At 43.2% G+C, this 11,739-nt stretch overlaps 1 protein-coding gene across 2 annotated transcripts; it reads left to right on the plus strand.

The window, feature by feature from the left end:
• Positions 1-5,289: 5,289 nt before the first annotated feature.
• LOC123518976 lies at positions 5,290-7,953 on the plus strand. Of its 2 annotated transcripts, XM_045280072.1 has the most exons (3): positions 5,290-5,402; positions 5,512-6,426; positions 7,828-7,953. In XM_045280072.1, the coding sequence occupies exon 2, from the start codon at positions 5,592-5,594 to the stop codon at positions 6,366-6,368; it is 777 nt and encodes a 258-aa protein (XP_045136007.1). In that variant the 5' UTR covers positions 5,290-5,402; positions 5,512-5,591; the 3' UTR covers positions 6,369-6,426; positions 7,828-7,953. The 2 variants fall into 2 exon arrangements, with proteins under 2 accessions (XP_045136007.1, XP_045136006.1); XM_045280071.1 differs by having other exon boundaries at positions 5,296-6,426.
• Positions 7,954-11,739: the final 3,786 nt, after the last annotated feature.

The following is an 11,739-nucleotide window of genomic DNA, read 5'->3' on the forward strand; positions in this document are numbered from 1 at the left end:
CTACTCCGCGTCTGTACTCAAAACTGCAATGGATGCCTGCCCCATTTATGCCATCATAATATTTAATATCAGACATTCTTTTTTTTTATCGAATCAGCACTTACTATGAATTGAATAAACAATTTGTGGAAGAGGTACAGTGAAAAACGCTGACGAGAGAGAGTGTGTGTGTGTATCAGTGCCTTGAATAATGCGGACTTAACTATAATATAACTCTGTTGCTGTGGAAAAAGATGACACTATTTATTATGACACGTCCACAATTTCCATTTTCCGAAAGCAACTCTACTGCATGTCTGTCTGTTTCATTACTCTCTCTCTCTCTCTCTCTCTCTCTCTCTCTCTCTCCAAATGGAGTAGGTCACGTAACACAATTATTCACCATGAAGTCACAGTGCGCGGGACAGAGATAACTACAGTTGTCAGGACGACGAGGAGGAGGAGGAGGGGGAAGAGAAGGAAAAGAAGGGTTACTGACACATTTCCTGAAAGTGGTGATAGTGTGGGAGTGTCGCAGCTAACTTGTCAAGATAATGGTCGGTGTGGGGAGGCTTGCATCCGGCACCCACTCCCTTGTCTTACAGAACGTTCACGCTGCTTGTGTTTCCGTGGCTTGTTTGAGAGTGGTGGCGGATGTAAGGCGATGTTCTGAGAAAATACCGAGTCTGCTATGACCCTGTTTTCATAATTTCCCATTGTTCTTTCTTATGTTTGTAATGTTTAACTCGTGGTTCACTAACAAGGGTGTGTGCATGGTTAATAGTGTCGTGTTACTGGGTGTCCACGAGGGTTGTGCTGTAATGTATTTTTATCATGTTGGTAGACTTAAAACAATTCCTTCTTATGCTGCACAGGAAACATCTGCCTAACCTGTTGGTGGATAAAGCAATGGAGATAATTTGGGGCTTTGTTATCCGTAAAAATAGCCTCTTCTCCACCCCCCCCCATCCCTCTCTCTCTCTCTCTCTCTCTCTCTCTCTCTCTCTCTTCATCATCATCTTGGTCTTCTCTTCTTCTTCTTCTTCTTCTTCTTCTTCTTCTTCTTCTTCTTCTTCTTCTGTCTCTTCTTCGTCTTCTGCATTTTCTTCGTTTTCTGCATCTTCTTTGTTTTCTGCCTCTTCTTCGTCTTATGCCTCTTCTTCTTCCTCTTCTCCATACCGCAGCAGTAAAGGAATTAATAAGAAAAGTATCACGTAACCTTGACGAGAAAAAATATAAATGCAATACCTGTTCAAACAATGTGTCTCTTCCTCTTATTCATTGTTCCCAGGAGTGCTGAAGTGATTGGCATTGCAATACATATAACAGGTGGTATCAGGTAGCAGTGATGTAATGTAGCGGTGCGGCGTGAGAGACGAGGCACACAGGTGTAGGGAAGGCCGTCCTCTGGTGTATTTATCTAGGATTTGGAAATAAACTCCTCAAGTGATTTCCCCCCGTTAAGATTCTATCATGAAAACTTGACCCAATACAGCCTCTTCGTAGTGAAGTGCCCCAGCATACTATAATTTACCCTGATCTGTTCGACTAACGCATCACGAAGGAAATTCCTGTAGGTGGAATGTTCGGTGGAGGAAATTTATTAGGAAAAATGGTCGGACTAGCGGATATAGATGTGACCGGCCCATGCTTGTTGCTGTAACGAAACTACTTCTCTTGTATTTATTTAGCATGTGTATATTATGTAATATTGTCTACCACGCCACACTATGTGCCTGTGTATGCAGCCCTGAAAGTGAGAATCACGCTGGTTGTAACTATACCTCACTTGTTGCGTGTGTTGGCCATGGTCTTTAGCAAAGCTGCGAGACAGTCAAGGCGCACCTGATCCTGTTGGTCGTGATACTCTGCAGTGAACTTGATGAAACACTGACTCGCCAGACATACAGACATACATTCTTGAAACACGGGCTGAATATTATGTCTGTTAACCTAACTTGGTAAAAGAGTTTGTGTTGTTCCACGTTAGAGTAAAAAGATCGAAATCGCATACATGTAGGCTATATATATATATATATATATATATATATATATATATATATATATATATATATATATATATATATATATATATATATATATATATATATACATGTACTACTGACTAGTTTACCTGATAGACACTGCACGTTTCTCCATGGATTACACTCCGCCATTCCTCCCTTTTAGGGCCGCATTTAATGTCGTAGAAACTAATCATGTTATATATACGTGCACGGGAAAGAAGCTCAATACCCCTTTGTCTTGTGTGTGTAGTGAATAACTGATAATTTTGTTTTGAGAAGCAAGTGTGATTTTTCTTTAGTGTTTTCACCATCTGTAAAACTTCGCGTAGTGTAATCATAGTTGATCATAAACAGTGAAAAGTAACCTTCCGTGCTCACTTCTTGTGTGTAAAGCTTTGCCTGCATTCTTGAAGAGCGTCGAGGTTGAAGAAAAGACACCAGTGGGAAGATCAAAGGAAACCTGATAGGGACTGTGTGTGTGACAGACTTAAAAAGAATAAACATGAAGAAGAGAACGCCTTCGACGGCAAAAAGTGGAAGACTCATGGCTCGTCCAAACCCGCCATGGAAAATGAGAACGTGTTTTAACCAAAATGTTGATAAAGACTATGTACTTCGGTCTCCTGAGTCTCTTTAAATAACCCTGATATATTTCTATCTATTCCGAGATGTTACTATGATAACAGGCAAACGCTGACCACAGGGGAGGTGAGTACAGTAAGTGACTACCATAACTGTATTAGTGAATGAACCTCGTAGAAATAACGCCTCAGAGTTAAATTTGTACGTCGCCTTACTTGTCTGTAGAGTAGCAGTGAGAAGCATGAGAAACTGTAATGGATGTCGGTGCAGTGATGGGCAGTGCACGACGCTTCGGTGTATGAGTCCCCTGACAATTGTTATTTTCTTATTAATGCTGTGTCCGAAATAAAACAGGCAAGCAGTCTCTCGAGTCATATTTCCTTGAGTTATAAGTGGCTGGTGATCGATGGTCTCACTGGTAGCAGATGTACCGGAGCACGTCTGTGACTGCCCTTATGATAATAATACTCCTACTCCTACGTCTGTCACTACCACTATCAGATACCCTTATCCGCATCCCCATGATATGTTTCACTGTACGTAAGAGAGAGAGAGAGAGAGAGAGAGACGAACAGTACAATTTGCATCCTGTGTGTCACTGGAGCAGTAGGTACAGTTCAATCAATCACAATTCAGCAGGAGCCTCAATGACACCGCAGAAGCAGTTGTGATGTGGGTCAGGGCGGATACTTAAAAAACTCAAGCAAAGATTGGTAACAATTTGATTTATCAGCATCGAGGTGTCAATTTGTTACTGACAACAAAAAGTAAAACAAAGTTGAATGAAAACTCAAATTATACTAATTTTGCTTGATTCGACTCTGCGACACCATTCCACTCGTCTGGCCGGAACCTTTTGTTAAGTAAGGCATCTCACTTCATGTATTAACTCTACTGTGAAAATATTTAAAGATGGTTCACTTGTTCGGTGAAAATATAAAGATTGCTGTGTTAGAGTGAAGCAAATATGGTCAGGATATATAACAGCATGTGTGAACTTAATAGGTGAAGCAATATTCAGGTGGTTTGGTAGTGTGTCACTTCCTGATCCCTCACTTTCCCGCCACCACTTGAAGATAACTACCTGCACAGTACAACCCACACGTATAGTACCAAAGGAAATCGATGATACACATTAGAACTTTGGATATATATTTTCCTAACTTGTATATATTCCATTAATTTCCCCGAGCTCGGCATTATTGGAAGTACTGTGTGGCCTCGCTGTGCGGCGTATCATGACGCCTCACTCGCCTGACGAGCATCACCGCGGGAAACCGGCACACTTTGCACCACTGCTCTCAGGGACGTGGCCTGTAATGTCATCATTAACGTCACGGGTTAGCTGTGATCGTGATAACCTTGCATGGAGAATTATCAAGCTATGTTACTATTCAGACTGTACTAGGCTATTTCCAGTGTGTATGATTTGGCCTGTATGTATTAATAATGAAATACATTTTTTTCCTTCTCTCTCTCTCTCTCTCTCTCTCTCTCTCTCTCTCTCTCTCTCTCTCTCTCTCTCTCTCTCTCTCTCTCAATCGCGCTGTGGCTGAATCGTAAAATAATAAAACCACCGAAAATCGTGACACCACTTCAAACTATTGATCTCAACCACGGAACACTAGGGCGACTTTTATACACACAACGCCAACATACACAAAATCCTCACTCTATGCATAGGAAAAGATACGAGTGAAATCAAACGGTACAAATCTTTCCTTTTTTTGTCAATAGGTGGCAGCAGCAGCATTGTAATAGAGGACCGCGGTGGGGCTTCCTGTTCATGATGGGGATGCAAACATGGATAGGATGCTAACAATGTAAGGGTGCCCGTGACTCTTCCGGCCATAGAAACAGCCCAGGGAGGGAGAGAGGGAGATGAAAAAAGAGAGAGGATGAGAGAGAGAGAGAGAGAGAGAGAGAGAGAGGGGGGGGGGATTGATGAAAAGGAAAAAGAGAGGTGAGAAGAGAGGGAAAAGAGAAAGGGAAGAAGAGTTAGAGATGAAGGGAGAAAAGAGAGAGGAGGAACAAAGGAGGAGAGAGAGAGAGAGAGAGAGAGAGAGAGAGAGAGAGAGAGAGAGAGAGAGAGAGAGGTGGATGGATGGAATAAAAGAGAGGAAAGAAAAAAAGGAGAGGTGGAGGGAGAGGGAGAGGAAAAAGATAGGAAGGAAGAGACAAAGGGAGAAAAACAAAATAGGCAGAGATAGGGAGGGGAAAGATGAAGCGAAAGAGAGAGAGAGAGAGAGAGAGAGAGAGAGAGAGAGAGAGAGAGAGAGAGAGAGATCCTTAAACAGACCGCTCCTTACGCTTAGAAACACTCAGAGGTGATGGTTCCCTGTAGACTGTAAATAGAAGAGGAGGAAAGATTTAACACAACAAACAGACTCCACCAAATCACGTGACCTACTTTTTATTTAGCAGCAGGAAACGGAGAGGTCGCAACGAATCCCCTCTGCTCGTTCTGCCTCGCCCAAAGCTTCATGGCAGATCAAAAAATATAATACTGTAATCATATGTACTTCCTTCCTGGCTCAGTATCAATCGCTATCGCTGACGCATGTCTGTAAACGTGACACAACAGTTCTGAGAAGAGAATACCTCAACATGTCTCTTCACAGGAAATCTGATAAACAGTGGTTGCTTACTAGTATGGCGAAACTGCTTGTCAAGAAATGTGGTAATAGTTGAAAAAAAGTAGAAAACTAATTGTGGTGATTTAGTGTTTCAAGTGTTGTTCACTGTGTCATTAGTAGGTATCATGGTTTTCTGTAACTCGGGGTCGGCGTCAGTCGTCGCCCGGCCACAGCCCAGGTGGGTAACTTGTACATACACGGGGTTATAGGGGAGAGTGTTATTCACGTGTGAATATGTGTACACTTTGAGGGTTGCATACTATATATACTTTATATATCATTTACAGGTGCAATGTTTTATGTCCAATAAAACCTGGATTTGGGTAAACCTGAGTCTTACTACAATTTATTGGACATAAAATTTAGGATGGATAAATTCCTTCGTCCCGACCGCTTCGACGCTGATCCGAACTCCAGTGGTGCTGCCAGTGAGTGGAAGCATTGGTACCGGACATTCAACAACTTCCTCGAAGCCATAGCGTCTCATAAGCCTGACAAGTTGAAGACGCTTGTTAACTACGTAGCACCACGAGTGTATGAATATATTGCTGATAGTGATGATTATGATTCAGCAATAACTACTTTGGAGAAGATGTACGTGAAACCCAAGAATGAAGTGTTTGCTCGTCACCTGCTGTCTACACGCAAACAACAAGCTAATGAATCCCTTAGTGAATTTTTACAAGTGTTGAAACAACTCAGTGGTGATTGTAACTTTAAGGCCGTGACTGCAGAAAAGTATAAGGAGGAAGCATTGCGTGATGCTTTCATTAGTGGCTTGCGTTCCTCTGTTATTCGCCAACGCTTATTAGAAAATAAGACACTACAACTGCAGGATGCTTTTGATCAAGCACTAGCTCTTGACATCGCTCAGAAAAGTAGTGACTCGTATGAATCTGTGATTCCTTCGTTTAGTGCAGCCAGTGATAATCCCGAAGTGACCAAATCGTCTCAGGATGAAGCTAGTCAGGCTGCCGTGGCGGCTGTGCGAGTGTCGAGGAATTCGAGGTGTTTCTTTTGTGGAAATAATAGACACCCTCGCACCATGTGTCCAGCTAGAGAGGCGCTGTGTAACAAATGCGGCAAAAAAGGGACACTTTGCCAAAATGTGCAGGAGCTCTACTTCCGCAGCAATCAGCACTGAAAACCCTATGCTGGCCACAGTGTTAGCAGCCTCGCTTGACAGTCTCTCAAAAGCGGTGATGAAAATCTCGATAAACGGCAAGGAAGACGTGCAAGCTCTAGTAGATACGGGTAGCAGTGGAAACTTTATATCTCAAGGTACTGTGGAAACCATGAATCTCAGTGTGAGCCCAGGAGTGAGTAAAGTGACCATGGCAACAACTACTCTAACAACTAACATTCTAGGATACTGTGATCTCGATATCGTGGTGCAAGGACATTTATACAAGAATATTAGATTCTCGGTTTTATCTAGCCTCTGTTCGGAGGTCATTCTTGGTCATGAGTTTTTTGAAGCAGCACGAAGCAGTGAATTTAACCTTCGGAGGATCAAAGCGGCCCTTGAATGTCTGTGGGTTGTCTACTTTGGCGATAGCTCCTCCTACTCCCTTCATCAACCTCACTCCTGACTGCAAACCTATCGCTACAAAGTCCAGAAGGTACAGTACTTCAGATCAAGAGTTCATTACATCAGAGATTAAGAGAATGTTGTCTGAAGGTATAATAGAGCCTAGTACATCTCCCTGGAGAGCTCAAGTGGTAGTTACCACCAATGAAAGACATAAAAAGCGCATGGTTATAGACTACTCACAGACAATTAACAAGTTCACTCAACTTAACGCTTATCCCTTACCACGTATAGATGACCTCGTAAATAAGGTATCTCAGTATAGTTACTTCAGTACGGTTGATTTACGAAGTGCCTATCACCAGGTACCACTTAGAGGCAAGGACAAGCTCTACACTGCTTTTGAGGCTTGTGGTCAACTATATCAATTTTGCAGGATACCGTTTGGTATCACTAATGGAGTGTCATGTTTCCAGAAAGCTATGGATGAGTTCATTTCCACTAACTCTCTCAGTGATACTTACTGCTACTTGGACAACATAACTATATGTGGAAAAACAAAGGAAGAACACGACCGTAACATTGAGAAATTCATGGAAATTTCAAAACGTGCTAACTTGACACTCAACTATGATAAGTGCACTTTTTCAGCCCAATCTATAAATCTACTTGGTTACCACATAAGTGGAAGGACAATAAAACCAGACCCTGAAAGACTTCAACCACTAATGGATCTTCCTCTTCCTCAGGACATGAAATCACTCCGGCGCGTGGTTGGCTTGTTCTCCTACTACTCACCTTGGATTGTTAAGTTTTCAGACAAGATTGCTCCACTTGCCCACTCTGCTACGTTCCCTTTAGGTACGGCAGCACAGCACGCTTTTGAGGATCTCAAGAAAGAGGTTGCGAAATCTGTGGTTCACTCAATAGACGAAACTCTGCCATTTGTGGTCGAGACTGACGCTTCTGATGTTGGTATTGCTGCTACTTTGAATCAGGCCGGCAGACCAGTGGCCTTCTTCTCTCGGATGCTACATGTCAGTGAAAGGAAACAGTCTGCCGTAGAGAAGGAAGCTCACGCTATTGTAGAGGCCGTGCGTAAATGGAAACATTATTTGTCAGGCCGGCATTTTACCCTCATAACTGATCAAAAATCAGTGGCGTTCATGTTTCACACTATGCATAAAAGTAGCATTAAAAATGATAAGATAATGAGATGGAGGCTGGAATTAGCTGATTACTCCTTTGATATTCATTACCGACCTGGAAAACAGAATATTCCCCCCTGATACTTTCTCAAGAACTTACTGCTCAGCTATCAGTACTGACTCCCTGTTAGAATTTCATAAAAAATTATGCCATCCAGGGATCACTAGGATGATACACTTTGTGCGGAGTAAAAACCTTCCCTTCTCTGTTGAGGACGTAAAGAGAGTAACTGCCAGTTGTCCCGCCTGTGCCGAATGTAAACCTAGATTCAGTCAACCCCAACAATCTAACCTTATTAAAGCCACTCGTCCTTTTGAGAGGCTAAATATTGATTTCAAAGGTCCTCTTCCCCTCCAATACTCCTAATCAGTACATGCTCACTATAGTTGATGAATTTTCTCGATTTCCTTTTGCTTATCCCTGCAGTAATTTGTCTACCCAGACTGTGATCAAGTGTCTTTCCCAACTGTTTTCCATATTTGGTATGCCTGATTATATCCATTCTGATAGAGGTGCTTCTTTTATGTCTAATGAGTTGAAACAATATCTTCACAGCAAAGGGATTGTCACAAGTCGAACAACTCCTTTCAATCCACAAGGGAATGGGCAGTGTGAACGTTACAATGGGATCATCTGGAAAACTGTGATGCTGGCTCTCAAATCCCTGAACCTCCCTACTACTCGTTGGGAAGTTGTTCTCCCTGACGCTCTGCATTCCATACGTTCGCTGCTCTCTACTGCCACTAACACTACACCCCATGAACGGCTCTTCCTATATCAACGTAAGACGAGTTCTGGCCACACGATACCCACATGGCTCACCAAACCAGGGCCAGTTCTAGTACGGCGTCATGTGCGACAATCCAAGTACGATCCTGATGTAGAGGAAGCGGAGCTCCTGGACGCTAATCCTCAGTACGCACACATCCGCTTTCCTGATGGTAGGGAGTCTACAGTCTCTTTGCGGGATTTAGCTCCCCGCAGGGAAGGAGCGTGTACCGGGGAGGAAACGAACACCGGTGACAACATAAATGAGGCAGCTCATAACGCAAGGAACCCAGGAAGCCAGCCAGTGACTGCTGATCCCCTAGAGGAAGAACCTAAACTCCATAACGACCCTGATTCTACATCTAACACTCCTGCTCCCGATAATAGTATGGAAGGTAATTCTCGTCCTGCCTTGCGTAGGTCAGAACGTGTACGCCGCCCTGTGGATAGGCTCACTTATTATTAAGGGGGGGAAAATGTGGTGATTTAGTGTTTCAAGTGTTGTTCACTGTGTCATTAGTAGGTATCATGGTTTTCTGTAACTCGGGGTCGGCGTCAGTCGTCGCCCGGCCACAGCCCAGGTGGGTAACTTGTACATACACGGGGTTATAGGGGAGAGTGTTATTCACGTGTGAATATGTGTACACTTTGAGGGTTGCATACTATATATACTTTATATATCATTTACAGGTGCAATGTTTTATGTCCAATAAAACCTGGATTTGGGTAAACCTGAGTCTTACTACAGAAAGGAGAAAGAGGAGAAGGAGGAAGAGGAGGAAGAAGAAGAAGAGGAGGAGGAGTAGAAGGAGGAAGAAGAAGAGGAACCGACACGCAATTCAGGAAAGTACGTGAAGGAAATAAAATGAGAAGAGGTCCGGGATGGAGATAATATTAATAAACAATTCGAGAGAGGGAGAGGGGAGGAGAGAGAAAGAGAGAGAGGGAGTGAGAGGGAGAAAGAGGAAGAGGGATGTAACTTGTGCTCAGGATGATGGGGGGGAGAAGAGTTGCAGGAGAGAGGGAGTAAGTGTGGAGAGTGAAGAGAGAGAGGGAGAGCATGAGAGGTTGTGCAGCTGTTCCTAGTCTGGGCAATACTGAAGACCACACTGACTAACAACAAAACACTAACAACTATTCTGAAACACATCCATCAATACACCGACTATACTTTAGATAGGCCCTTCTTGAAATGACACGAGTTTTCAAGAATTTAAGGATGTTTTGCAGACATACTAACAAGATTTCTTCGTTATTGAGAGGAGAGACACCCTTAAGAACCCTTGGTGGGAGAGCAAAGCATGTCTGAGTACGGAACATTTTAGAGCGTGGAAGCAAGATGAGATAGACGAGTAGAGAACGAGACGCACAAATGCTAAAGTGAAAAGCACGAAAGGAACATGGCGAGGAAAAGAAGAGGAGGAGGAAGATATTCAAAACGAGGTAGGGTGAAGTATGAAGTGTTTTTGGGATGTTTGGTGGAATGAAAACAAATGAATTCGCTCCATATGAATGTTATTGAGTCATCCAAGTTGAAGAAGGCTTTTCTTCTTTCTTTATTAACAAGAAAAACGATAAAAATCAGGCAGTTAATCTAGAGTATTCGATACACTCAAAACAATCTTGAAATAAGTATATATATAGATAAATAAGTATGTATAAAAAAATTATCGTCATGAATATAATTGAGTTGTTTAACTACATAGTATCCGAAATATGAGTATGCGTGCACATGACGTCGTGATAACGTGGTGATCTGGTAGCGTGGTGGCGTGGTGGTGTGGTGGTGTAGTGGTGTAGTGGCCTGGTGGTGTGGTGGTGTGATGGCGTGGTGGTGTGGTGGTGTGGTGGTGTGGTGGCGTGATGGTGTGGTGGCTTGATGGTGTGGTGCCGTGATGGTGTGGTGGTGTGGTGGCGTGGTAGTGTGGTGGCTACCTGGTGTGGTGGCGTGATGGCGTGGTGGTGTGGTGGCTTGGTGGTGTGGTGGCGTGATGGTGTGGTGCACCATGGTTTGATGGTGTGGTGGCTAGTGTGGTGGCGTGGTGGTGTGTTGTGAGGACCTTGCAACGTTTAGAAGATTAGGGGAGTCAGTTAGCAGTGAGCCGTATTGGTGCATCAGGAAAGGTCATCAAGTCAAGTTACGTACCACACTGCGACCATTGGCCTTACCCACAGTACGCCAGACGCTCTGCTTGGGGGCCGGAAGACAATGTAATAGCTGGGGTAGTAATACTGTACATACACAAGACCTTTATTTTGAAATACATGCACTACATTCAAAAGGCTCTATTTTTAATTTATGCAGGTTTTTAAAGGTATTGTTGTGATTCCTGTGACAGATGAGTAAGATTTTTACGTTACTAGCATAAGAAACACTTGAAAACGCAGCTAATCAATACTAATCATCTCTTCGCGTCTTGGAAGTAATCGTGGTGAGAGAGCAGAGCGTTTCAGTCTGCACTAACTACTTTTCTGCTGCTGTTGGGCATAAACTGTCAGTCAGTGTGTAATGTATGGTAAGCGCTTCTGAACAGTCCTTTCGTGCCCAGACTCGTGAAGGGAAACTACTATAAGCTCAACACATAGTGAAGAACGCTACTGATATGAATATGAATTTTGTAGGCAAGTTATGAAGCAACAAAAACATTAGTCATATTTGGTCCTCGAGTACTTTACCCCTCCTCGGGTTTAATAAAAGGTTATGGCGCAGATTTAGAGTACAACAACAAAAGACTGACTGAAAAACTAAAACAAAAACAAAGAAGAGACTGCGCACTTCACACTTTTTAATACTTATAGTTGTAATCTTATTCATGACAATCGACAGGAGTAACTAAAAATAACTGCCTTACCGTCACAACCAACCAAAGGGCAAACAAACAGGGAGGAAAATGATTATCGGACGGAAAGAAGATGCATAAAATGGCGAGTGACGCAAAGCAGTGCAAGGGAGGCAACAGGGACGCGGATGAAGGTGAGGGAAGGGTGCAGATCTGGCGAGGGAGCG

The sequence above is a fragment of the Portunus trituberculatus genome, chromosome 44 (assembly GCF_017591435.1).
Source record: "Portunus trituberculatus isolate SZX2019 chromosome 44, ASM1759143v1, whole genome shotgun sequence".
Classification (NCBI taxonomy): Eukaryota; Metazoa; Arthropoda; class Malacostraca; order Decapoda; family Portunidae; genus Portunus; species Portunus trituberculatus.